Source organism: Agelaius phoeniceus, chromosome 4, assembly GCF_051311805.1.
Source record: "Agelaius phoeniceus isolate bAgePho1 chromosome 4, bAgePho1.hap1, whole genome shotgun sequence".
In the NCBI taxonomy this organism is placed as follows: domain Eukaryota; kingdom Metazoa; phylum Chordata; class Aves; order Passeriformes; family Icteridae; genus Agelaius; species Agelaius phoeniceus.
Genome location: NC_135268.1, coordinates 73103953 through 73130615, shown reverse-complemented (window position 1 = coordinate 73130615; position 26663 = coordinate 73103953). Strand labels below are relative to the sequence as shown.

The following is a 26663-nucleotide window of genomic DNA, read 5'->3' as shown; positions in this document are numbered from 1 at the left end:
GAGGCGGTACCGGGGAGGGGGGCGGCCGCCCCGGGGAAGCACCGCGGCCGCCGCCGCCGCTTTTTCCGCCCGGTTTTGCCCCGTCGCGGCCACAGCGGCGGAACGGAGCCCCTCGAGGCGGGGGAGACCCCCGGGACACCCCCGCACAAACCGGGTCCGGCACTCCCAGCTGGAAACCGGGAGCCGCCCCGCTCGGTGCCGGTGCCGGTGCCGGTGCCGGTGTCGGTGCCGGTGCTCGGGAGCGGCTGTGCCGGATCAGGGAATTTCGGGGCTCCCTCGCTGCCCCATCCCGGGGCGGCAGCGCGGTAACCCCGGGAGCAGCGGGGACTCTCCGGTAGCTGCGGGGCAGCGCGGGGAAACGGAACCGGAGCCCCCCGTCCCCCGCCCGGCCCGGGGAGGGGCAGCGCCCGCCGGGGCCGAGGGATTTCTTTATTCGTTGCCGCCTCTGCCCGAGCTGGGCGGGGGTCCCCAGGGTGAGCCCCCCCGAGAAGGAACCGGGAACCGGAGCCGCCGCCGCTGTCGGAGCCGGGCAGCGGCCGCCGAGGGGGCTCTTTGTTTACCAATCGGTGTCACGGAACGGGAGGGCAGGAAATTGCGTCTGTACCGAGCCGTTAATTTAAAATCGGCTCTTTCCTCGCCCCCCGCTCGCCCCCAGCCGCTCCCCGGCGCGGAGGGGGCTCGGCCGCCCGCTCCCCGCTGCCGGCTGCGGCGGCGGCGGCCGCCGGGGGATGCGCAGCGGAGCGCGGCGGCGGGGGAGGGCCGGGCCGGAGGAATAAGGACCCGGCTTCTTCGCCGGTCCCACCCCCGGCCGCTTCCTCCGCAGCTCCCTCCCCTCGGCCTCCCTCTCCCCTCCCGCCCCCCGCACCCCTCCCTCCCCACCACCCCCCTAAAATCATCGCCCCCAATCTCCCGGTATTGATTTCCCCCGCACGCGAATCCCAAGCGCGGCGCGGCGAGCCCTGGCACCGCCGGCGGCTCTCCCGTCGCCCGCTCCCGCCGGTACCGGCACCGACACCGGGACCCGCACCGGTACCGGCGCTCCATGGAAGGGCAGCGGCGGCGGCCGGAGCGCCTGAAGTTTGCCCGGAGCGAGGTGCTGCGGGAGGTGGAGCTGGGGAGGGGGCGCTGGGGGGGCTCGGCCGCCTGTCAAAGTTTGAAACTCCTTCTCCCCCCCAGCCTCGCACCCTCTCGGGACGCCCCGACGGGTCCCCCCCATTCCCGGTACCACCCCCGGCCGGCGGGGCGGGGAGCGGCGGGGGGGGGTGCGCGCTTTAAATGCCGGGCCCCCGGTTGGGAGAGGGCGACAGGCGACAGGCGACGGCCCCCGGCGGTCCCCGGCCATGGGGGTGAGCGGGGGCGCGGAGCCCCGGGGGGGCCGGGGAGGGGCGGGGAGGGGAAGGGGTCTGCGGAGGGTGGGGGGGGCGGGGGGGCTCCCTCCCATCCCCCCCGCCCAGCCTTGCCTCCTCTCTCCCTCTCCCCGTGTCTCTCTCTGCCTCCTGATGTTTGATCCCGCCGCGGCGCCCGCAGGGATGAGCGATGGAGGGGCCGAGCCCGGCGGGAGCCCCGTGCTGCTGGCCGAGCCCGCGGCCACCGGGAGGGCCCGGGAGAAGCTGCCGACCCGGGCGGAGCTGGAGAGCGCCCTGCGCGCCGGCGGCGGCGGCGGCGGCGGCGGCAGCGGCGGAGCCGCCGGCGGCTTCAAGGACATCCCGGGAACGTCGGCGGTCAGCCCCGGCTCCTCCAAGCAGTGCGCCCCGGACACCGAGAGCCCGTCGGGGACCGGCGAGGCGGATTACTGCCGCCGCATCCTGGTGCGAGGTACGGGCGCGCTCCCCGCTCCCGTCCCCGCTCCCCGCTTCCCCCGCCCCCGGGATTCCCGCTGCGGGCACGGGGCATCCCCGGCACCGCTTCCAGCGCATCCCGGGCGCTTCCCGGCTGCGACCTCCGGCCTCCCGGCCCCGCCGCTCCTGCCCCGGCTCCGCTGAGCGCGGCACGGACCGGGCCCGCTGCCCCAGCCCCGGCTCCGCCGGCAGCGGGCTCGGAGCGGGGCCGTGCCCAGCGGGGACGGCCGGGAGGGCTCCGGGGGAACGGCCCCGGGGTCACGGAGCCGCCGGGCCGGCGGAGCCCCGCGGGGGACGCGCGGGTGGCGGGAGAGGGGGGACAGCATCGGCTCGGCGTTGGGAGCGATGTCGCAGGAGAAAAGCGTCACGGAGCGGCGGCGGGCGACGGGGGGGTTATTTTTTTTTTTTCTTTCCCCTTTATAAAATCACCGGCTCGGCCCCGGCTGCGGCTCGGCGCTCCCGCATCCCGCACCCCGCATCCCGCCGCCCGCGCGCAGTCCCCGCCGGCCCGGGACTCGCCAGGACCACTTCTGGCTTGTGGCGAACCCCGAGAAGTTTGGGGCGCCCTGGCGCGGCTGTCGCAGGCGGGCGGGTCCCGAGCGCTCCGCGGCCCCGGGATCCCGGGGATGCTCCGCGTCCCCGCCGCTCCTCCGCCGCTGCCGGAGCCCGGAGCGGCTCGGAGGCCGCTCGGCGATCAGGGCCGAGGCCTCCCGGTGCCCAGCGCAGCGCTGGGGCAGGGAGCGGAGCGGCGGCCGTGACCTCCGTCCTCTTTGCCGGGGACCGGAGCCGGGTCCCTGTCCCGTCATTATCCCGGGCTCGGGCATCACCCAAGCCTCTCTCCCGGTTGTCGCGATAGGCGCCCTTCGCCGACAGCTCGGTTATCCCAGTCCCGAACCGGGGACAGCGGCCGAGCAGCGGGCAGGGCTCGGCCACGAGCCCCGGGGTCCCGCCCGTGCTGTCCCTGCGTCCCCGGGGGTCGCCGAGCGGGGCTGCCGCGGGTCCCGCCGGGGTCAGGCTGGGGTCAGGCCTCTCCTCCGCCAGTTCCAGCCCCACCGAGGCCGCCCCGACGGTGCCGGCACCGGGAGAGGGGCGAGGGTCGGTGCCCAAGGCCGGGGCCGGGTCTCGGCTCCCGCCGACCCCGGGGACCCTCACCGGGAGCGCCCGGTTTCACCATCTTGCTGCAGCCGCCACGGTGCGGACAAAATGGTGGCGGGGAGAAAACGCCGCAAATCACCGGGGCCTGAGCCGAAATGAAGCGGGGGGAACGTGGCGGGGCCACCCGGACTGCGGGGACACGGAGCCGCCGGTCCCCACCCGGTCCCGCAGCCAGGCAGGGCCGGGCCCGAGCAGCGGCTGGGCCCGGGCAGAGCCTCCCGGTGGGGTTCGTGCGAAGCGGGACGTTAAAATGCTCATTTTTATGTTTTAAAAGGATTCTTTTTTAATATTTTGAGTTTCGCTCTCACTGCCTGCCCAGGGAAAGGGGCCCCGCCAGCCCCGGCCTCGGTGGGAAGCGGAGGCCGCGGAGCTGCCGCCAGCCCCGGTGCAGCCTCGGTGCAGCCTCGGTGCAGCCTCGGTGTAGCCCCGGTGCAGCCTCGGTGCAGCCTCGGTGTAGCCCCGGTACAGCCACGGTGCAGCCTCGGTGCAGCCCCGATGCAGCCCCGGTGCAGCCTCGGTGCAGCTCCGGTGCAGCCCCGGTGCTCGCCCGCGGTGCTTTCGGTGAAGTCGGGGGGTCCTGGTGACCCCTTCACACCGACGGGGTCCTCTCGGGGTCTCGGTGATGATCCCGCGGTACCGGGGATGGTCCGTGCGGGACGGAGCCTCCCGGTCACCTCCCGGTCACCTCCCGGCCGTCCCCGTCTCGCCGGGGGTGGCTCCCGGGGATAAACGGGACAAGGAGGGACCTGGCCACCCCGGGGCCGGGGCCGGTCCCGGTGTCACCGGGGCCACTGCAGCCCCACGGGGCTGGGGACACATCCCGGGATGCTCCCCCGTGTCCCCTCCCGGGGCTGGCCCAGTGCTGGGCCCAGTGGCCGCAGAGCACGTGGAGGGACCGCAGTGGCGTTTGGTGCCACCACGGCCACCCCGTGGCACTGAGGGGGTGGCAGGGCGGGTGTGTGCCCCTGGTGTTGGTCCTGGCAGCTGTGTTGGTGCGGGAACCCAGATGGGCACAGGGTGTCCCTGTGCCAGCGTGGGGTGTCCCTGTGCCAGTGTGGGGTGTCCCTGTGCCAGTGTGAGGTGTCCCTGTGCCAGTGTGGGGTGTCCCTGTGCCAGCGTGGGGTGTCCTGTGCCAGCGTGGGGTGTCCCTGTGCCAGTGTGGGGTGTCCTGTGCCAGCGTGAGGTGTCCCTGTGCCAGCGTGGGGTGTCCCTGTGCCAGGGTGAGGTGTCCCCATGGATTTGGGTGCCCTCTGCTCTTTTGGGAGATTTCAATCCCAGTTGTGTCCCGGCTCCAGAGCCACCAGGAGTGCCCTGGTCCCCAAGAGCAGGATGTGTCACCAGCGAGGCCCAAGGCTCTGGAACCCCTCAGGCAGGAGCTGGGAATTTTTGGGGCTCCAGAAAAGGCTCTCAGGAGGGCATTCCAAAGGCTGGAATGGGGGGATGGTCTGAGCACCCCAAAACCTCCACTGGGGAAGGTCAGTGGGGTGGGACGAGGGGTTTGGTGTCCCCCGTGCCGAGCTGGCACTGCGGCCGTGCCCTTTTCCCTGCCATCCCTCCGGAGCTGCTCCAGCTGCCAGGGAATAACAATAAATAATGCCCGAGCTGGAGCCGAGGCCGCAGCTGCGGCCCCAGATCCGGCATTCCCCGGCATTCCCGGCTGTTGTTGTGCCGGGGCCGTGGCGTGGGCACGGACGTGGGCATGGATGTGGGCACGGGAGTGCGGACGTGGCCTGGGCATCGTCACCACCACGGCGCTTCCCACACAAAATGGTTCCCGGCTCTGATCCCGCTGGAAAAGCCGCTGATCCGCCGACAGCCCCTTTCCTTCCCGGCAGCTCCACTCCAGCCCGTGGGGTTTGGGGTGTGGGTCAGGCGTCACCACCCCGTGTGCCACCCTGGGTGTCCCCAAGCCCTCGGGACTCCTCCGGTGCCGCATTCCGGGGTGGCGCCTCAGCCGTGTCCCGCAGCTCCACAGTGGGAGCGTGGCTCCGGGATTGGGGTCCCTTTCCCAAATCGGTGTTTGGTCCCCATTCCCCCATTCCCATCCCAGTGCCGGATCCGCCGCCCTCATCCCAGCTCCTCTGTCCTCATCCTGGCTCTGCTGATCCTATGGAAGCACCGCCATTCCAATCCCGGTGCCACCGTTCCCATCCCAGTGCCACCATTCCCATTCCAGTGACACCGCTCCCATCCCAGCGCCGCCATTTCAACCCCGATGCCACCGTTCCCATCCCAGCGCTGCTATTCCAATCCTGGTGCCACCATTCCCATCCCAGTGCCACCATTCCCATCCCAGTGCTGCTATTCCAATCTCAGTGCCACCGCTCCCATCCCAGCGCCGCCATTCCAATCCCGGTGCTGCCATTCCAATCCCGGTGTCACCATTCCCATCCCAGTGCCACCGTTCCCATCCCAGTGCCACCATTCCCATTCCAGTGCCACCGCTCCCATCCCAGCGCCGCCATTCCAATCCCGGTGCCACCCTTCCCATACCAGTGCTTCTATTCCAATCCCGGTGCCACTGCTGCCATCCCAGTGCCACCATTCCAGTCCCAGTGCCAACATTGCAATCCCAGCACCACCATTCTGATCCCAGTGCCACCACTCCCATCCCAGTGCCACCATTCCAATACCAGTGCCACCACTCCCATCCCAGTGCCACCATTCCCGTCCCAGTGCCACCACTCCCATCCCAGTGCCACCATTCCCATCCCAGTGCCACCACTCCTATCCCAGTGCCCTCATTCTGATCCCAGTGCCACCATTCCCATCCCAGCACCACCATTCCCATCCCGGTGCCACAATTCCCATCTCTGCCATCCCCACCCCATCTCCATCACCCCATTCCCAGCTTTTCCTCGCTGTTTTCCTCCTTCCTACCCCAGGAATTTTGTAACCCCTTCATGCCCGACTCAGCCAGATGGAGGGAGAGCCATTGACCTCAAACCAGGATCCCTCTGGAATTGGGATCCAGCATCCCAAAATCAGGGCTTGGAGCGACTTCCTGGCTGGATTTTAACCCTCTGGAAAAGCCCCTGTGAGCTCTGCAGGGAGGGCTCACCCAAACCCAGTTGGGATTTGGGATCTGGGAAGATCCCAGTGGGCGATTCCCGAGGCTCATTTTAATTCCTGGGAGCTGGGACAGGATTCCTGTGGATTTTTTTTTGGTGGAGTTTGTCCTTTCCTGGTGGGAAGTGAAGCCACGGGGGCTCCTCTGGAATGGCCACGAGCCACTTCCCACACCCAAACCCTCAAAGTTTTCTTTCCCTGGATATTCCCAACTTCATAAAATCCACAGCCGGGAGCAGCTCAGTGCCCACGGCACTTCCCAAACTTTTTCTTTAATAGGAAACCGCCCCAAAACGGGAGCTGAGCTTTCCAAGGAAATATTCCTGCAGTGAGGATAATTCTGGAGAGATGGGAATTGTAATAGAGAGGAATTTTTTCCAGTATTCCCAAGGAAGGACAGAAATCAAAAATTATATAATAAATTACAGGAAAAATATCTTTAATTCAAATTCTTCCTTGGCATAAATCTCCTGTTTGCTTCTGGCTTTCCAAATTATTATTCCCAGGATTAAGCACTCCATTTTCCCCCAAAAAAATATTATGGCTTCTATTTATGTCTTTTAAAAACCCCTAATTCACGGAAATTTGTCACCTTTCCCTGGATATTTATAAACTCTCAGCATTTGGGGCTGGAAGGAAGAACCAAGCCACAATTTAGCTCCAGATTGTGGGAATTCCATGGATAATCTACATCCAGCCACTCTTTAATTCCATTTATTTTCCATTTCCCCCCAGTTTTTGGATTTTTGGACCGATTCCTTCAGTTTTGCTTTTTTTTCTCTGGACCAATTCCTTCCATTTTGTTTTTGTCCCTGATGGTTCTCCCTGTCAAAAATTATATTAAAAATTATATTAAAATTACAGAAAAAATAATCTTTAATTTAAATTCTTCCTTGGCATAAATCTCCTGTTTGCTCCTGGCTTTCCTATTACTCACAGGATGAAACGCTCCATTTTCCCAACGCTTGTTAACTGCATTTTTTAATTTTTGGACTCATTCCTTCACTTTATTTTCTCCTTGACGCTTCTCCCGGTGAAAAATTATATAAAAATTACAGAAAAAAGTCTTTAATTCAAATCCTTCCTTGGCATTAATCTCCTGTTTACTCCTGGCTTTCCTAACTATTATTCCCAGGATGAAACACTCCATTTTCCCAACAATTGTTAACCACATTTTTGGACGTTTGGACTGATTCTTTCACTTATTTTTTTCCCTGACAGATATCTCCCCATCAAAAATTAAATAAAAATTACATTTAAAAAATCCTTAATTCGAATCCTTCCTTGGCATCAATGTCCTGTTTGCTCCACACTTTCCAAACTATTATTCCCAGGATTAAACACTCTATTTTTTCCCAACACTTGTTAACCACATTTTTTGATTTTTGGACAGATTCCTTCACTTATTTTTTTCCCTGATGGATCTCCCCATCAAAAATTAAATAAAAATTACATTTAAAAAATAATCAAATGATCTTTAATTTGAGTTCTTCCTTGGCATCAATCTCCTTTTTGCTCCTGGCTTTGCAATTTATTATTCCCAGGATGAAATGCTGCATTTTCCCAACTCCCGTTGACCGCACTTTTGGATTTTTGGATGGATTTCTTCACTTTTTTTGGGTTTGTTTTTTTTTTTTTTTCCTGACCGTTTTTCCCTGTTTTCCTCCCAGATGCCAAAGGGACGATCCGTGAGATCGTGCTGCCCAAGGGGCTGGACCTGGACCGGCCCAAGCGGACGCGGACGTCCTTCACGGCGGAGCAGCTCTACCGCCTGGAGCTGGAGTTCCAGCGCTGCCAGTACGTGGTGGGCCGGGAAAGGACGGAGTTAGCGCGGCAGCTCAACCTCTCCGAGACACAGGTGAGACCCGCGGGGGCTCCTCGGGGCTGGGGACATCGCGGTGGCCGTGTCCCCGTGCCGGTGGCCGTGTCCCCGAGCCGTCAGATGCGCAGAGCGAGGCGGCGATGGAATGCGCGCGGCGTTCCCGGCGATGGTTTTCCTCCATCGCGTCCTTGGAACGGTTGGGATAGGGTTGGGAACAGCCCTGAGGGGTCTGTGGGGACACCCCCAAGCTGGTGGTGTCTCCCCTCAAATGTCCAGCAAAGGGTCAAGGAGAGGTTGGACCCAAAGTTGGATGAGTTTTGAGGTTGCTCCCAACCCAACCCATTCCATGTTCCCGGGAAAAGTGGGAAGAGGAAGGAGCAGGGGGTGGCAGCCGTGACCTGAGGTGGGATATGGTGGGGATTGGGGTCTATGGGGGCTGCTCCCACTTTTCCAGCACCCCAATCCCAGCAATCCAGGAATTAGCCCTGGGTCTCTTCTCCATCGCCTTCCGTGGATGATGGGAAGGGATTTTCCTGGTTTTCCTGTGCTGGGGAGAGCTGGGAGAATGAGTGGGGTGAGCTCTGAGGTTGGTGCCTCTGATGGGTCGTGCTGGTTTTGGCTTAGAAATGTATTATTAAATAGTAATCAGAATTAATTAAATAATATTAATAATGGTGTTTATGTAATAATAATAGAATGTAATAGAATAATTATGAATATTCTGCCTTGTCCACCCCATTCCTGCCAAGTCTGGCAATGGCATTTGTACAGGAAATAATTCCAATTTTTCCAACCCTTTTTATGGAACAAACCCATCCCAGCCATGGGCAGCCAGGCCCTGGCTCTGAGGGGTGGCACTGGGGGGAATCCTGCTGCTGGGTGAGCGGGAAATCGGCACTCCGGGATTTTTTTGGAGGGTAGAATAGGGGGATTTTGGTGTGGAGGAGGATTTGGGGTGGGATTTGGCTGTGCTGTGGTCGGGAGAAAAGTGGCCTTGTGTTCCCTGTTCCCGAGGTCCCAGTGTCACCTCTGTGGAGCCAGGAGGGTCACAGGTGACCAACCGTGTCACACACAGGAGCAGCTTTGTCCCCCTGGTGAGAGGTTCCTTTTCCTGGGATTCCTCTTCCTGGGATTCCTCTTCCTGGGGTTCCTCTTCCTGGGGTTCCTCTTCCTGGGATTTCTCTTCCCAAGGTCCCAGTGTCACCTCCATGGTGCCAGGAGGGTCACGGGTGGCCTTGGCTTTGTCACACTGCAGGAACAGTTTTGTCCCCTGGTGAGGGGTTCCTTTCCCTGGATCCCTTTTCCTGGGGTTCCTCTTCCTGGGATTTCTCTTCCCGAGGTCCCAATGTCACCTCCATGGTGCCAGGAGAGTCACGGGTGGCCTTGGCCGTGTCACTCTGTGGGAACAGCTTTGTCCCCCTGATGAGGGGTCCCTTTGCCCAGTGTCCTTCTTCCTGAGGTCCCTCTTCCTGGGAACTCTCTTCCTGGGGTTCCTCTTCCCAGGGTTTCTCTTCCCGAGGTCCCAATGTCACCTCCATGGAGCTGGGAATGACATGGATGGGGTTGGCAGTGTCACAGCTTTGTCCCCCTGGTGAGGGGTTCCCTTTCCCTGGAATTCCTCTTCTTGGGGTTCCTCTTCCCAGGGTTTCTCTTCCCGAGGTCCCAGTGTCACCTCCACGGAGCCAGGAGGGTCACGGGTGGCCTTGGCCGTGTCACTCTGTGGGAACAGCTTTGTCCCCAACACAGGCAGCCCCTGATGGGTCCCTATTCTTGGGGTCAGTCCCTTTTCCTGTAATCCCTCTTCCCAGGGCTCATTTTGCCAGGATTTCTCTTCCCGAGGTCCCAGTGTCACTCCCATGGAGCTGGCACTGTCACAGGTGGCCTTGGCCGTGTCACACAGCAGGGACAGCTTTGTCCCGTGGTGAGGGGTCCCTTCCTCAAGGTCCCTCTTGCCACTGTCCCAGTGTCCCCTCCACAGATCCGTGGGGAGGGAATTGTGCAAAGCGGGAGCAGAGGATTCCAGGGAGCTGGAGCTGCACAGCAATTCCCTTTTCCCAGGATTCCTCCTCCTGGGGTCCCGGTGTCACCTCCACAGAGCCGGGAGACACAGGTGACAAGGGACAACCTGAGTGTCCTTGGCATGGGATCCCCCTTTCCGAATCTCCCTTCCCACATCCCATTTCCCAAATGCCCCTTCCTAAATCCCTCTTCACAAATTCCCCTTCCCACATCCCCCTTCCCAAATCGCTCTTCGCAGGATCCCCCTTCCCAAATCCCATTTCCCAAATCCCTCTTCCCAAATCCCCTTTCCTAAATCCCTCTTCACAAATTCCCCTTCCCACATCCCCCTTCCCAGGATCCCACTTCCCAAATCCCCCTTCCTAAATCTCCCTTCCCCAGTCCCTCTTCCCAAATTCCTCTTCCCAAATCCCCCTTCCTAAATTGCTCTTCCCAGGATCCCACTTCCCAAATCCCACTTCCCAAATTCCTCTTCCCAAATCCCAAATCTCCCTTCCCCAATCCCCCTTCCCACATCCCCCTTTTCAAATCCCCCTTCCCCAATCCCCCTTCCCTAATCCCCTTCACACATCCCACTTCCCAGAATCCTTCTTCCCAAATTCCTCTTCCCAAATCCCAAATTCCTAATCTCCCTTCCCCAGTCCCACTTCCCAAATCCATCTTCCCAAATCCCCCTTCCCAGCATCCTTCTTTCCGAATCTCCCCTCCCAAATCCCCCTTCCCAAATTGCTCTTCCCAGGATCTCCCTTCCCAAATCCCCCAAATTCCTCTTCCCACATTCCCCTTCCCAAATCCCCCCTCCCAAATCCCCCTTTCCCAAATCCCCCTTTCCCAAATCCCCCTTTCCCGAATCCCCCCTTTCCCAAATCCCCCTTCCCAATTCCCCCTTCCCAAATCCCCCTTTTCAAATCCCCCTTCCCAATTCCCCCTTCCCAAATCCCCCTTTCCCGAATCCCCCCTTCCCAAATCCCCCTTCCCAGGCTCTCTCCGTGGTCAGCGTTTGTCCCCTGGGCACGGAGGATGTGCCCAGCAGGGTGCCAGGGCTAGGAGGTCACAGCCTTTCCTTAGGGATGAAATTCCCATCTTTTCTCTGGAGCCCGGCTGCTGCCTCCATCTCTGGGTGAGAAAATTCCCACCCCGTGGGCCGGGCGCTGTCGCTTCTGCTCTGCTCTCCCCCTTCCCTCCTTCATCCCTGTCTCCTTAAATTCCTTTCCCTGCTTTTCACACCATTTTTCCTTCCCTGCAGCCAATTCCCAGTTTCCAGAACCTTCTTGGCTCCCCAGTTCTTCCCAGCCACCCAGAATTCCCAAATTCCTCCCCTTCCTCTCTCTAGCGATGGTTCCACACTCGGGCGTCTCCCTTTTCCTCATTCCTGGTTTTTCACGGCCAGGATGTTTTCCTCGGGGATTCCAAGAGCTTTAAACCGAGTTTTCCGAGCCCCCTTTGGGTCTGGAAGGTGCTGATCCCACCTGGATGTGACCTGGAGAGGGAAAAGTCACGGCCAGCCCCTCCTGTCCCCACCCAGCTCCTCCAAACTGGGATAAATCCGACTTTTGCAGCAATCCCAGGATTTTGGCTGCTTCTGGTGATTCATTCCCAGAGCAGCTCCCAGAATTTTAGGGAATTTTGGGTGTGAATCCCAATCAACAGCATCTCCTGGCTCTCTATTATATTTTTGGGACAGGGGACAAATCCTTTCCAGCCCCTCCTTGGGCTGGATTTTAATTCCAAGACGAATTCTTGCAATTAAATCTTAAATTCCGAGGAAGCTGCTCCTGACTTTTCCATGTGGATGTGACGGGAACCCTGAAGGAAAGGGAAGGGGCCACCAGGGTTGGGATTTGTTTTTTGTGCCTGTGGATGTTTGGGAAGGGAGGGGGAAGGATGATTCATCCCGGCGAGGAGGGAATGTGACGAGATGGGAAGAGACGCGGTGTGATCGCAGCTGGAATGCTGCAGCATTCCTGGGAGCGGGGCCGGGATCTTGCAGAAATCCTGCTGGAAATGGGGTTAAAAAGGGGGATTTAGGGTCTGGTTTTACTCTCCTGGCAGCTGTTTGGGAGAGTTGGAGGGAGGATGGGTTGGGGAGAGCGGGATTTGGGATTTTTTTTTGGCTCTGAGTGGTGCTCCAGGAATGGGGGATCGGGCTGGGAGAGAGGGAATCGCTGGGAGGAGAGGAGGGAGAGAGGGATCATCCAAAAAATATGGGAATCATCCAGGAGTGAGGGTGGGATCACTCAGAAATGATGGGATCACCCAGAAATGATGGGAATCAGCCAGAAATTATGGGAATCACCTGGATATGAGGATGGGATCACCAAGAAATGATGGGAATCAGCGAGAAAAGATGGGAATCATCCAGGAGTGAGGGTGGGATCACCCAGGGAGAGCAGGGATCACCCAGGAGAAATGGGAATCTCCGGGAAGTGAGGGTGGGATCATCCAGACAGAGCTGGGATTGCTAAAGGGAGAGGAAAAATCACTCAGGGAAGAGGGAGATCACTCAGAAAAGATGGGAATCATCCAGGAGTGAGGATGGCATCACCCAGAAATGATGGGAATCACCCAGAAATTATGGGAATCACCCAGGAGTGAGGATGGGATCACCCAGAAATGATGGGAATCACCCAGGAATTGAGGGTGGGATGACCCAGAAAAGATGGGAATCACCTGGAAGTGCGGGTGGGATCATCCAAGGAAAGTAGGGATCACCCAGGGAAGAGGGGGATAACCCAGAAATTATGGGAATCACCTGGAAGTGAGGATGGCATCATCCATACAAAATGGGAATCACCCAGAAATTATGGGAATCACCCAGGACTGAGGCTGGGATGACCCAGAAATTATGGGAATCCCCTGGAAGTGAGGGTGGGATCACCCAGGGGAGAGGAGGGAATTTCAGAGCCAAAGTTCCTTCCACCCATCCAGGGAATTCCTTTTCTCTCACGGGATCCACGTCCCCACTCCACCTCCCAGTGCTTTTCCTAATTAATCCACAGATATAATTAATGTTCAATGAGTTTAATTAACCTGGGGAATGTTTCCATGGGGGAATATTTCCATGGAGATGCCGGGGAGAGCTCTGAGGTCCTTGGGATTAGCTGGGAAGTGGCAGGAGCATCCCAAACCCATCCCAAATCCCCAGGGCAGTTCATATCCACGGATCCGGCTTTTTATGGGAAAACCCACCAGAATCCTGAAGGGAAAAGTGTCCCTTTCCAGTGTCATTATGGGATGGAAAATCCCAGGTGGAGGAGGCAAAAAGGGGACAGTGGAGGGGGTGGAATTCCCATAAATCCCTCGTGGGATGGGATGGGATGGGAATTGGGATTGATGGAACAGAATTGGGATGGGAAGGAATTGGGATGCAATGGGGATGGGGTGGGATTAAATGAGATGGGGAGGAAATGCAATGGGATGGGATGGAATGGGATGGGAATTGGGATGGGATGGGAATTGGGATGGGATGGGAATTGGGATGGGATGGGATTTGCTCTCAGGGTCTGGAGTTGCCAGGCTCAGGTTCAAGTGACCCCGGTGTTTTCCAGCCCTTTTTAGGGCCAGGACAGGGAAGTGACACTCGGGATGAGGGACAGTCCCAAGCTGTGCCAGGGGAGGTTTAGGTTGGATTTTTGGGAAAATTCCTACATGGAAAGGGTTTTCCAGCGGGGCAGGGGTGGATCCCCATTCCTGGGGGGATGCACCAGCCCTGTGGATGTGGCACTTGGGGACATGCTGGTGGCCTTGGCAGTGCTGGGAGGACTGGCTGAATTCAGGAGTCTCCAATGTTTTTTCCAACCTAATTGATCCCATAATTCCATGATTTCTGCCTGCCTGGCTGCTGGAAATCCATGGGATTCTCCAGGTGTCCCCACGGGCTCCATCCAGACCTTCTTGGGGACAGCTCCTGGGCCACCCTACCACTCCATCACTGCCCATGGCCCCACAGCCCCCAGAGCATCCCGGGATTCCCAGCATGGAGAAGAACATCTGGGAAAGCCGAGGAAGGCCGGGAAGGTCTATTTATAGCCCAGCAATTAAGAGGAGGCCGTTAAAAATTAATCACCTCGGCTCGTTAACGGCTCCCGGTCCCCGCAGGGACGGAACGAGGGGACAAGGGCTGGGGCTGGCACAGGTTTTCCTCTCCTGGGGAAAAAAAAAAAAGAAAAGCAGGAAAGATGAGGTTGGGAAGAGCTGGGAGCCCCAAAACCCCATAATTCCCAATTCCCTCTGGACTGGGACACGGTGGAAGGGACAGGACCCACACCAGGTGATTTTGGAACCTTCCATGGGCAGGGTTGGAATCTTGGCAAGGAATTCCTGGCTGGGCTGGAATTCCCAGATTTGCTGGGGCTGCCCCTGGATCCCTGGCAGTGCCCAAGGCCAGGCTGGATCCACCTGGGACAGTGGGAGGTGTCCCTGTCCTTGGAAGAAAAGTTTTAAGATCCTTCCCAACCCAAACTAGTTGGGAATTCTGGGATTCAGGGATTCTTTCCGGAGGGGCCTCCATCCCCCCCCCCCTCCATCTTTCCATCCCTCCATCCCTCTCTCCATCCCTTCTGCCCAAGGTTTTTCGGGATGGGACGAACTCTCCCACCCTGTTTTCCTGGAGCACTTCCCTGACTCACTTCCAGGAGGGATCTGGGCTGTTCCAGAGGGATCTGGGAACAGCATCCTACAGCCGCCAAATCCTTGGGAATAGGTGCCAACAGGCAACATCAGCCTGAACCATCCCACATTTAACGGGATCAGGTCACACCAGGATGCTGAAAGCACCCGGAAAAGAGGAAGATCCTAAATCCTGCTACCCACCGGAGATTCCCGGGATTTGGGCACCTCCAGCAGGTGCTGGATCCCATTCCCACACCCCAGCCTGCGTCTGAGCTCGTTCCTGGAGCCAGCCCAGCTCACGTGGCCGCGCTAATCCCGGCCCCTCCTGGCAGTGGGGCCGTGGGGGGGACAACAAAGCCGGGCCTGAGCAGGGAGGCCGCGGTGGCGGGGCCAGGCTGGCACAGCCCCCGAGATTCCCGAATTCCAAAAAATCGGGATCCCAAAATCCCAGCTGGGGGGGATGAATTGGGGATTTTTGGGGAGTGTTCCTAAAAAGGGGAGCGGGAAATTGGGGTGTGCGCTGGGATAGAGGAGTTGGATGTTTGGATTTCCCAAAATATCCAGGTATACTTCCAGGATTGTCCAAACACGGAGTGAAATGATTGATGGGGGAAAAAATAGGGAATAACTCACTGAGATTTGTATACTTAAGGATTTACAAAATCCCTCCTCCCCAAAAAATAAATCCTGGGATTTCAGAATTTCTGATGGAAAGTTTTGGTTCCTGATGAAGCCGGACTGGGTGTTCCCAGAGCAATCCCAGCATCCTCCAAGTGGATGTAATTGAAATGTTTTCCTGAAAAAACGGTGGGATTTGGGTTTGGTGATGGTTTTCATGAGTTGATCCTGATGCTGGGGCTGGAATTCCCACCCACGGGTTCCATCCAGACCCTTGGGATTTCATGGAGAGTGGTGTCCCCACCCATCCCAGCACTTCCCAAAACCCCAAAAATGGAGGAATTCCCCTCCAGCTTCGCGAGCATCTCCAAATTTTCCATTTCCAAAGGGCGCCAGAGCGCCCGCGAGATTCCCTGGCCGCAATACCCAGAATTCCCAATATCCAAATATTCCCAAGCCAGGACTATCCAGAATTTTGGAGCAGGAGCTGGACACAGGCCTGGCTGCTGGCTGGAATTTGGGATCAGCGGTGGGAAAGGAGCTGTGCTGGGAAAGGGGTTCCCAGATGAGGGTCAGGGACAATTCCCACCGCACTGGTGGCTGGAAGCGCATTCCCAAGGGAGCGGCGGAGGGTTTGGAATGGTTGGCGCAGCGGGATGAGCTGGAATGGCAGCCGAGGGATGAATCCATCCACTCGGAACAGGGAGAGGCGGGAGGGTCACGGAGCCGCCGTTACGAAACCCGCGGGTCCGGGCAGCGATCCTGACGGATTGCACAACGCCGGGATCCGGGATCCGAGCCCCAGTGGGGCTGGAAAGAGGAGAATGAGGAGGAAAAGCAGGAAAAGGGGGAAGGGGAGGAGGAGGAGGAGGAGGAGGAGGAGGAGGAGGAAGGTGGCGCAGGATGATGGCGGAGTGCAGGCTCCCAATGAGCGTCAGCTGCCGGCGGTCGGGAGCTAATCCCGGCCAATTCCCGCTCGGCAGCCAGGAATAGCGCGGGATGGAGGAGCCGGGGGCCACACGTGTGCCAGGAGTGCGTGACGGAGCCGGGGTCAGCGCCGGGGCAGGGCCGCCCAAAACAAACACCGCTAAAAACCCCAAACACGGCCCCGGCCCCGCAGCCGCGCAGCAGGGAACAGGATTGTCCTGTTGGGTGCATAAATGCTGGGAGAAGGTGCTCCGGTGTTTTTTGGGAATGTGGGAGAGCCGGAGTGGGCGGTGTTGATATTCCCAGGATCTGCCTGGGCGGGGTTGTGATCCCAGTCAGGAGCGATTCCCACCATGGCTTGGCCCCAGTGCAGCGGGAAGCAGCGGATGAGGATGGAAAACGGGAGCTGTAATGAGAGGAGGAAAATTCCAGTTCCATCCGTGCGGTGCTTCGGGATGCTGGGATGGATGGATGGATGGATGGATGGATGGATGGATGGATGGATGGATGGATGGATGGACAGGTGGACAATGGATGGGGTCAGCGCCGGGGCAGGGCCGCCCAAAACAAACACCGCTAAAAACCCCAAACACGGCCCCAGCCCCAGAGCCCTGCAGCGGGGTCAGGATTGTCCTGTTGGGTGCATAAATGCTGGGAGAAGGTGCTCCGGTGTTTTTTGGGAATGTGGGAGAGCCAGAGTGAGCGGTGTTGATATTCCCAGGATCTGCCTGGGCGGGGTTGTGATCCCAGTCAGGAGCGATTCCCACCATGGCTCGGCCCCAGTGCAGCGGGAAGCAGCGGATGAGGATGGAAAACGGGAGCTGTAAATGAGAGAAGGAAAATTCCAGTTCCATCCGTGCAGTGCTTCGGGATGCTGGGATGGATGGATGGATGGATGGATGGATGGATGGATGGATGGATGGATGGATGGACGGATGGATGGATTATACATGGATGGGCAGTTCCTGGACTGAAAACGTGCGCAAATCCCCGGATCACTGAGATCCGTGGAATGATGAGCTCCCATCCTTTGCCTTCCCAGATAAGGGGTTTCCATCGGGATTCCCTTCTTGGGAATAATTCCTTTTGTGGCTCAGAGGCATCTGGGGAAGGGCAGGGATGGGAACAGCAGCCCCGCATCTCCAGAGAAGGAATCCCGGGATTCAGCGCTATCCGAGATCACGGCACAGGATTCCAGGGATCCAACCCCTCATGGGCTCCATTCCGGGGATTCCAGGGATCCAACCCTTTGTGGGCTCCATCCCGGGGATTCCAGGGATCCAACCCTTTGTGGGCTCCATCCCGGGGATTCCAGGGATCCAGCCCCTCATGGGCTCCATCCCGGGGATTCCAGGGATCCAACCCTTTGTGGGCTCCATCCCGGGGATTCCAGGGATCCAACCCTTTGTGGGCTCCATCCCAGGGATTCCAGGGATCCAACCCCTCATGGGCTCCATCCCAGGGATTCCAGGGATCCAACCCTTTGTGGGCTCCATCCCGGGGATTCCAGGGATCCAACCCCTCATGGGCTCCATCCCAGGGATTCCAGGGATCCAGCGCTTTGTGGGCTCCATCCCAGTGCCAACAGCCGTGGAAAACCAGGATGGAGCCGACGTTGCAGGTTCCAGATGATTCCGTAGGCTCCGGATAACGCCGTGTTCCCGTTTTATTCCTGTCTTCGCGCGCCTCTCCCCGCACCCTGCTGGGGATCTGGGAATTGGGATTCCGGGACCAGAACTCCCCAGAGCACTGGGCTGCAGCGTTCCAAGCACGGTGACATTTGGGATGACATTCCAGGTGCCAGGAGCAGGGGAGGGGACACAGCCCTGCCTTCCTGGGGTCAGAGGGATGAATCCCCAGGGAAAGGATCTGCGGGAGGAGGAGAAATCCGGGGGGATCTCAGGGACTCATTCGGTTGTGGAACAGGGAGTGGGAAATGAAAATAAAATAAAAAATATATAAAATATTACAAAGCGAAATAGGAAATAAAATAAAAATAATAAATATTATAAAATAAAAAATAAAATAAAATAAAATAAAATTAGGATATAACATTATAAAATAAAAATAATAAATAAATAAAATATAGTCAAATAAAATGTAAACTAAAATACAAAATATAAAATAATATAAAAGAATATAAAGTAATATAAAATAATATAAAATATAAAATATAAAATATAAAATATAAAATATAAAATATAAAATATAGAATATAATGAAAGCAAATTGGCTCAGGGAGAAGGAATAGAATGGAATAAAAGATGGGAAAATAAAATGGAGTACAATAAAGCAAAATAAAATACAGTAGGAGAAAACAAAATAAGAGAATTCTAAAAATTTGGTAGAAGACAAAGGAGTGAAATAATAAAATTAAATAAAATTAAATTATATTTTTTAAAAATCAATTTAAACATTAAAATAAAATAAAACAAAATTAAAATAATAAAATAATAAAAAATAAAATAAAATAATAAAATAATTATATAATTATATAATTTAAAAAATAAAATAATAAAAAAATAAGGAAAACCATCAATATCACAATATATAAACATATAATCTAAAATATAATGTAATACATCATATAAAATATATAATACATTATAATTACATTAACTACATTATATACTATATATGTACATATGTATTATGTAGTCTATATTAGTTAGCTATATTCTATAGGTGTATATTAATAGTAGCCATTACTATAGTTATTAATTAATATAAAATATCTCCATTATAGAATATTTAATATACAACATAAAATAAAAGCAATAAAAATATAAAGATGTCATTCAATCTAATATAGAAAACATAAAGATGCTATTAAATATAATAGAAAACAATAATTATGTATTTATATACACTAAAATAATGTGTATATATATAATTTTTATATCTTCAATATCCCATTATTATATTTCCCAAATAAAAATGTTACATTATTTCACTTATTTATTATTTAATATAAATGTTGAATTAGTAGTATTTAATATTTTACTCAATTTCAGAGCTCCCCTTTCCCAGTGCTTTGGGGTCTCTGTGCTGTGATTCCTTTCTCTCATATTCCCATTTCCTTGGTGGACTGGGGAGCTGGGAATGTTCCCCTGGAGAAGGGAAAATTCCAGGGAATGCTCAGAGTGCCTGCAGGGGCTCCAGGAGAGCTGGAGAGGGACTGGGGACAAGGCCTGCAGGGACAGGAGCCAGGGAATGGCTCCCACTGGGAAAGGGGAGATTGGGCTGGGATCTTGGCAAGGAATTCCTGCCTGGGCTGGAATTCCCAGGGAATTTCCAGGAATTCCCAACCCCTGGATCCCTGGCAGTGCCCAAGGCCAGGTTGGATGGATTTGGATTCACCTGGGGCAGTTGGATTTTGGAGCAGCCCCTGGTTTGGGGTTCAGGGATGGGGTTGGAGTTCCAAACCTGATCCATGGGCTCATCATGCCCATCCTCAAGGATTAAATCCCACTGAGGGATTTTCCTGAATTCCTGCTCCTCCTGAATTGCTGGATGGGGAACATTTGGAGAGGAGAGTTCTGGGAATGTCCATCCTGTCCGGGTTCATCTGGATCTTTGTTAAGGTGGCACTAATCAGATGGGTTTGGGGCACCTGGCTCCTCTTTGGCCCCACCACTGCGGGTTTGGGATCTGCAATTCCCAGGATTCGGCTGCTCCAGGGGATGGGACAATTCTGTGTCAGGTCACTGTGTCTGGGGACGTGGGACTGTTCCCAAAACCATCCCAGTGGTCAGCATGGAGTGACCAGTGGGGTCACAGTGACACAGTGACACAGCCCTGGGGTCACTGGGATGGGGACACCAGCCCTGGGAACAGGGGATGTTCCCAAACCATCCCAGTGGTCAGCAAGGAGTGACCAGGGGGGTCACAGTGACACAGTGACACAGCCCTGGGGTCAGTGACATGGGGACACAGCCCTGGGGTCAGTGGGACAGGGACTCAGATGGTTTTGGGGTCAGTGGGATGGGGACACCAGCCCTGGGGACCCAGCTTTGTTCCCAAAACCACCCCAGTGGTCAGCAAGGAGTGACCAATGGGGTCAGTGGCACGGTGACACAGCTCTGGGGTCAGTGGACAGGGACACCACTCTGGGGTCACTGGGATGGGGACACCACTCTGGGGTCAGTGGGATGGGGACCCAGCCCTGGGGACCCAGCTCTGTTCCCAAAACCACCCCAGTGGTCAGCAAGGAGTGACCAATGGGGTCACTGGGATGGGGACACGGCTCTGGGGTCAGTGACACGGGGACACAGCCCTGGGGTCAGTGACACGGGGACCCGATCCCTGGGGTCAGTGACACGGTGACACAGCTCTGGGGTCAGTGACACGGGGACCCCATCCCTGGGCACCCGGCCGTGCCCGGTGGCAGTGAGTGTCTCCATGTCCCCGTGCGGGTGTCGCGGATGTCCCCGCGGGGAGCGGCGGGCCGGCAGCGCCCGGTGGTGGCGGGAGGCGATGTCCCCGCGGTGTCCCCGCGATGTCCCCCGGTTCCCGCCCTGGGGCTCCTTTGTGCCGCGTCACCGCGGGCCCGGCGTGTCCCCAAGGAGCCGCCGGTGACACCGGCAGGAGCCCGGCACCGCCGGCCCCGCGGCTCGGGGTCCCTCCCGCTCGTCGCCGCCGCGCTCTAACCCGAGTGTCTTCCCACCCGTGTGTCCTTCCCTCACCCCGTGTCCGTCTGTCCGTCCCTGCCGCCTCTCTCTGTCTCTCTCTCTGCCTCTCCTGCCCCTCTGCTCTGCCAGGGAGGGAGGGAGGGAGGGAGGGAGGGAGGCAGGGGGAGTTTAGGGGGGTCTGCGGTGGGCAGGGGCGGGTTTGGGGTGCGGGGACCCCGCGGGGCTCAGCCTGGATTCCCTCCTGACCTGTGCGAGTGTCCCCGGCTGGGTCTGTCCCCAGCAATCCAGGGCCACCAGAAGCCACCCTGTCCCCTCAGGTGTCACCCGGCGCCCCGGCCGTGGGAGGGTTTGCAGTCGGGGACGGGAATTTGGGAATTTGAGGAGGATCCAGCCTGTCCCTGTCAGCATTCCCGGGAAAAGCAGCGCAGGGAGAGCCGAGCACGGCACAGGGCGGGTCAGGCACCAGCTCCGGGCTCCTTCCCCAGGCTCCCGTCCCTGGGCTCCCATCCCTGAGCTCTTGTCCCGAGTCCCATCTCTATGAACCCATTCCTGGGGTTTCATTCCTGGGGTCTCATCCCTGGGGTTCCATTCCTGGGGTGCCATCTATGGGCTCCCATCCCTGAGCTCCTGTCCCGAGTCCCATCTCTATGAAGCCATTCCTGAGGTCCCATCCCTGAGCTCCTGTCCCAAGTCCCATCCCTGGGGTCCCATTCCAGGGACAGGAACCTGGGATCCATGGGGTCCCATTCCTGGGGTCCCATCCTTGGGATACCATCCCTGAGATCCCATTCCTGGGGTCCCATTCCTGAGGTTCCATTCCTGGGGTCCCATCCCCAGGCTCCCAATCCTGGGCTTCTGTTCCAATTCCCATTCCTGAGGTCCCATCCCTGTGATCCCATCCTTGGGATTCCATCCCTGGGATCCCATTCCTGGGCTCCTGTCCCGAGTCCCATCCCTGGGATCCCGTTCCTGAGGTTCCATCCTTGGGGTTCCATCCCTGGGATCCCAGCCCCGTGTTCCTGTCCCGAGTCCCATCCCTGGGGTGCTGTTCCTGGGATCCCATTCCTAGGGTCGCATCCCTGGGATCCCATTCTTGGGATTCCATTCCTGGGGTGCCATCCCTGGGGTCCCATTCCAGGGGTCCCATTCCAGGGGTCACATCCATGGGGACCCATCCCCAGGCTCCCAATCCTGGGCTTCTGTTCCTGAGGTTCCATCCTTGGGGTTCCATCCCTGGGATCCCATTCCTGGGCTCCTGTCCCGAGTCCCATTCCTGGGGAGCCATTCTTGGGGTCCAGTTGCATCCCGAGTTGCATCCCTGTGATCCCGTTCCTAGGGTTCCATCCCTGGGATCCCATCCCTGGGCTCCTGTCCCAAGTCCCATTCCTGGGGAGCCATTCCTGGGGCCCAGTCCCGAGTTGCATCCCTGTGATCGCATCCCTGGGATCCCATCCCGATTCCTGTCCCAGGTCCCATCCCTGGGGTCCAGTCCCGAGTTGCATCCCTGTGATCCCGTTCCTGGGGTTCCATCCCTGGGATCCCATCCCTGGGCTCCTGTCCCAAGTCCCATTCCCGGGGTGCCGTTCCTGGGGTCCAGTCCCGATTCCCATCCCGGAGCTCTCATTCCCGGGGTGCCCCCCTCGGGCTCGGGCCCCGCAGGAATTCTCCCTCTCGCCGGCAGCGGCCGGATCCCGGGCGGGCGGGTCTCGCTTGGCCGTTTATTCTAATCCATCTCTCTCTCTCTCTCGTACCTCTCGCTCTCTCCTGGCTCTCGCCTCTCTCTCCCCGGCCCCCCCCGCGCTCTCTTTCCGTCCGTGCCCTCCCGCCCCCCCTTTCCCCACCCCAAACCCCGCCTGTCCCCAGGTCAAGGTGTGGTTCCAGAACCGCCGCACGAAGCAGAAGAAGGACCAGAGCAGGGACTCTGAGAAACGCTCCTCCAGCACCTCCGAGTCCTTCGCCACCTGCAACATCCTGCGGCTGCTGGAGCAGGGCCGCCTCCTGTCCGTGCCGGCCCCGCCGAGCCTCCTGTCCCCCCCTCCCAACCCTGTCCCTGTCGCCAGCCCCGCGGCCAGCCTGGCCCCGCCTGTCCCCGCGTCCCCTCCGGGGCTGGGCGGTGGCAGCGGCAGCCCCCCGGCCCCGCCGCCTTTCGGCCTGCACGTCCCTTCCCTCGCCGCTTCCTCCTCCTCCTCATCCTCCTCCTCGTCCTCGTTGTCGCCGTCGCCGCGGCTGCCGGGGAGGCCGCTGTGTTTCGGGGGGCCGCTGCTGGGCAGCCTGCACGATCTGCCCGCCCCGTACCCGCCCGGAGCATCCGCGTTCGAGCCTTACACGCGGCTGGAGAGGAAGGACAATTCTATACCCAGCAAGAAGCCGAGCCCTTAAAAAAGAACCCCCCCAAAAAAAACCAAAAACCCAAAAAACCCCCAGTATCAAAAAGTGTCACCTCCCCCCCGCCACACCAAGCCCAGATCGTCCCCCCACCCCAAACTGGGAATTCCCGCTGGGAATGGGCGCCCCCGGGAATGGCGGCTCCTCCCCGGGCCGGTGGAGGCGCGGATGTGGCCAGGGTTGAGCCGGTGACACTCCGAGGTGTCGCTGTCGCCAAAGCCCCGCTCCAGGTATCGGCGGGAGGGGACGGGAGCAGCGGGCGGTGGCGCTGGGACACCCTGGGGTGTCTCCTCCGGGGGGACAAAAGGGACAGCGCGAGGTGGCTTCGGGCTCTGTCCCCGTGCCTCAGTTTCCCCGCCTGCACCGGGGAGGGGGCTTTGTCCTCCGATGTCCCGGGCGATGTCCCCAGTTGTCGCCGTGCTGGGAACAAGCGGCTGCCGCCACCCCGGGGACACCCGCGGGGCCCCAACCCCTGCCTGTCCCTTTTTGGGACCGTCCCCACAGGGATCCCCCCGAGGGGCCGCGGGTCCCTGTCCCGCCCCGCCGGGTGACAGCTGGGGACAGCGGTGACAGCGGTGGCATCTGCCGCGCTGGGGCGGGCAGCAGCGCCCCCAGACCCACCCTGGGGTGGCACCGCAGTGACCCCGTGCCGACACTGGCACCTGCCACACCCGCCTTGTCACCTGCCACAGCCAGGGGCCCTTCCCGGCTCCCAGGGGGTGACAGTGGCTTCCTGCGGGGCCACTCGGGCTGAGGGTGGGGTTTGGGACCAGGGGGACTTTGCATGAGGTGGCCCTTGGGGACAGGAGCAGCTGCTGGGGGGGGGGTGAGTGTCACCTTGGTGGGACACCCTGGGGTGGCGTCACCGTGTCCGGGTGTCCTGCAGTGTCACCAGCCTGCCAGGACACCCTGGGGTGGCATCACCAGGTACCCACGGTGTCACCACCCTGCCAGGACACCCTGGGGTGACATTGTCAGGTACCCCACGGTGTCACCAGCCTGCCAGGACACCCTGGGGTGGCATTGCCAGGTACCCCATGGTGTCACCACCCTGCCAGGACACCCTGGGGTGGCATTGCCAGGTACCCACGGTGTCACCACCCTGCCAGGACACGCTGGGGTGGCATTGCCAGGTACCCACGGTGTCACCACCCTGCCAGGACACCCTGGGGTGGCATTGCCAGGTACCCACGGTGTCACCACCCTGCCAGGACACCCTGGGGTGTCACCACCCCTCAGTGCCACCCCCCCCACCCCGCAGGGACGCGGCTGTGACAGCCCCAGGGGGACACCCCGAGCCCCCTCCCCACACCCAGGCCCTGCCCCGGGGGCTCCCCCCACACCCCCAAACCCGCTGCTGTTGATTAATTAATCAATCAATCAATTAATTAACAATGATCATTAACACTGAGCATCCCCCCCGCCATCCCAGGGCTGCTGCTCCCTACGGGGCCACATTCCCCGGGGCCCCGAATTCCCAGGATTTTGCAGGGAAATATTTAAAATAAAAGATTTTATGAGAAACTTTGGGTCATTTTTTTAATTTCCCCCCGTTTTTAGGGAATTGTTATTTATTGCTCCGCTCCCTTTGGAGCCTTTCAAGGGGACGGCTCGGGCGGGGAAACTGAGGCAGGGACAGGTGACAAGGGACAATCCTGCCTGTCCCCCTGTCCTTTAATTATGGCACAATTTGCTTGGAATTGCTCCAACGATATTTGGGGTCATTCCCTAATCCTTTAATTTATGTCGATCCCGCCTCTTCCCGATCCAGGTGGAGCCAGGACAGGGAAGTGGCCGCGTCCCCACCCCTGGAATTCTGTCCCCAACCCCCCCGCACCCCGGGCCTCGCTTGGATTTTGCTTTTCCCTTTTCCCAGCCCCACTCCAAGGGGATTTAGGGATTTTCCAGCCCGGAAAATTCCCGGGCTCACCGGGAGCGATCGGGTGGAGAAGGGAACCCCAGACCCCTCAACCTCCGCGGCCGGAGGGGATTCGGGGACATTTCGGGCAAAACAAAGCCCGGGCTGGATTTGGGAATGCTTGGGAATATCCTTGGGGTTTTCCTGCCTGCTTTGGTTCCGCGGGAATCCCGGCGCTGCCCCTTTTGCCCGTTTGACCCCAAAAATCCCCAGATCCCATCCAAAGCTTTTCCAAAGCTCCTTTCGCCAAAGCGAAGCTGTCGCGGGGGTCGGGGACAGCTTGGGGACACCCCCAGTTTGTCCCACTCGGTGCCAGGGGCTCCTCCAGACTGGCATGACCGGAAAACCAACAACTGGATGTCAAATTTTAAGGAAAAATGGGGGGTTTTTTAATGGTTTCTAATGTTAATAAAAGTCACGTCCTGCCTCCCTCCGCCTCCTCCTCATCCTCCCCCGCTCCGGGTGTCATTGGCCCCGTGGGTGTCATCACCGGGTGACATTTCTAAGGCCACCATTGCCCTCTCTGCTGTGTCCTCAGAGCCCCCGAGGAGCCGTGCACCCCTTGCTCCCTATCCTTATTCCTTATCCCAGTCCCTTGTCCCTATTTTTCCTATTTTCCTATTTTTTAATCCCGTTTTTCCTTATCCTTTATCGCTACCCCAATTCCCTTCCCTTATCACTATCCCTTAATGCTATTCTTATTCCTTAATGCTATTCTTATTCCTTATCCCTATCCCAACCCCTTATCCCTGCCCCAACCCCTCATCCCTATCCCGATCCCTATCCCTTATCTACATCCCTATCCCTTATCCCGGTCCCTTTCCCAATCCCATTCCCTATCCCTATCCCAATCCCTATCCCTTATCTACATCTCTATCCCTTATTCCTGTCCCTTTCCCTATTCCATTCCTTAGTCTCTATCCTTTATCCCTAACTCGATCCCATTCCCTTACCCCTATCCCTATCCTTATCCCTATCCCTTTTCCCATTTCTATCCCCTATCCTTGTCCCTCTCCCTCTCCTTTTCCCTCTCCCGAGCCTTTATCCTTTATCCCATTCCCTATCTCGTATCCCTTATCCCTGCTGAGGAGCGGGAATATCCCAATTCCTCTCCCTATCCCTATCCCTATCCCTTATCCCTTATCCCTATCCCTATCCCTTTTCCTATCCCTTATCCCTATCCCTATCCCTATCCCTCTCCCTATCCCTATCCCTATCCCTATCCCTTTTCCTATCCCTATCCCTATCCCTATCCCTTATCCCTATCCCTATCCCTATCCCTATCCCTATCCCTATCCCTATCCCTTTTCCTATCCCTTTTCCTATCCCTATCCCTATCCCTATCCCTATCCCTTTTCCTATCCCTTATCCCTATCCCTATCCCTTATCCCTATCCCTATCCCTATCCCTTTTCCTATCCCTTATCCCTATCCCTATCCCTTATCCCTATCACTTATCTACATCCCTATCCCTATCTCTATCCCTATCCCATTCCCTATCCCTATCCCTATCCCTATCCCTATCCCTATCCCTATCCCTGTCCCTGTCCCTGTCCCTGTCCCTGTCCCTATCCCTATCCTTATCCCTATCCCTATTCTTATCCCTTATCTCTATTCCCTGCCCCATCCCTTATCCCTATCCTCATTTCTTACCCCTGCCCCTCATCCCCC

At 57.9% G+C, this 26663-nt stretch overlaps 1 protein-coding gene across 3 annotated transcripts; it reads left to right on the top strand.

Moving 5' to 3' along the window:
* The first annotated feature begins 619 nt into the window (after positions 1-619).
* On the top strand, positions 620-24592 carry VAX2 (ventral anterior homeobox 2). 3 transcript variants are annotated; one of them, XM_077177912.1, is made up of 4 exons: positions 620-1346; positions 1528-1815; positions 7733-7859; positions 22554-24592. In XM_077177912.1, the coding sequence occupies exons 1-4, from the start codon at positions 1043-1045 to the stop codon at positions 23257-23259; spliced, it is 1425 nt and encodes a 474-aa protein (XP_077034027.1). In that variant the 5' UTR covers positions 620-1042; the 3' UTR covers positions 23260-24592. The 3 variants fall into 3 exon arrangements, with proteins under 3 accessions (XP_077034027.1, XP_077034028.1, XP_054489587.2); XM_077177913.1 differs by having other exon boundaries at positions 621-1346; positions 7733-7920; positions 22554-23164; XM_054633612.2 differs by lacking the exon at positions 620-1346 and having other exon boundaries at positions 1464-1815; positions 7733-7920; positions 22554-23159.
* Positions 24593-26663: the final 2071 nt, after the last annotated feature.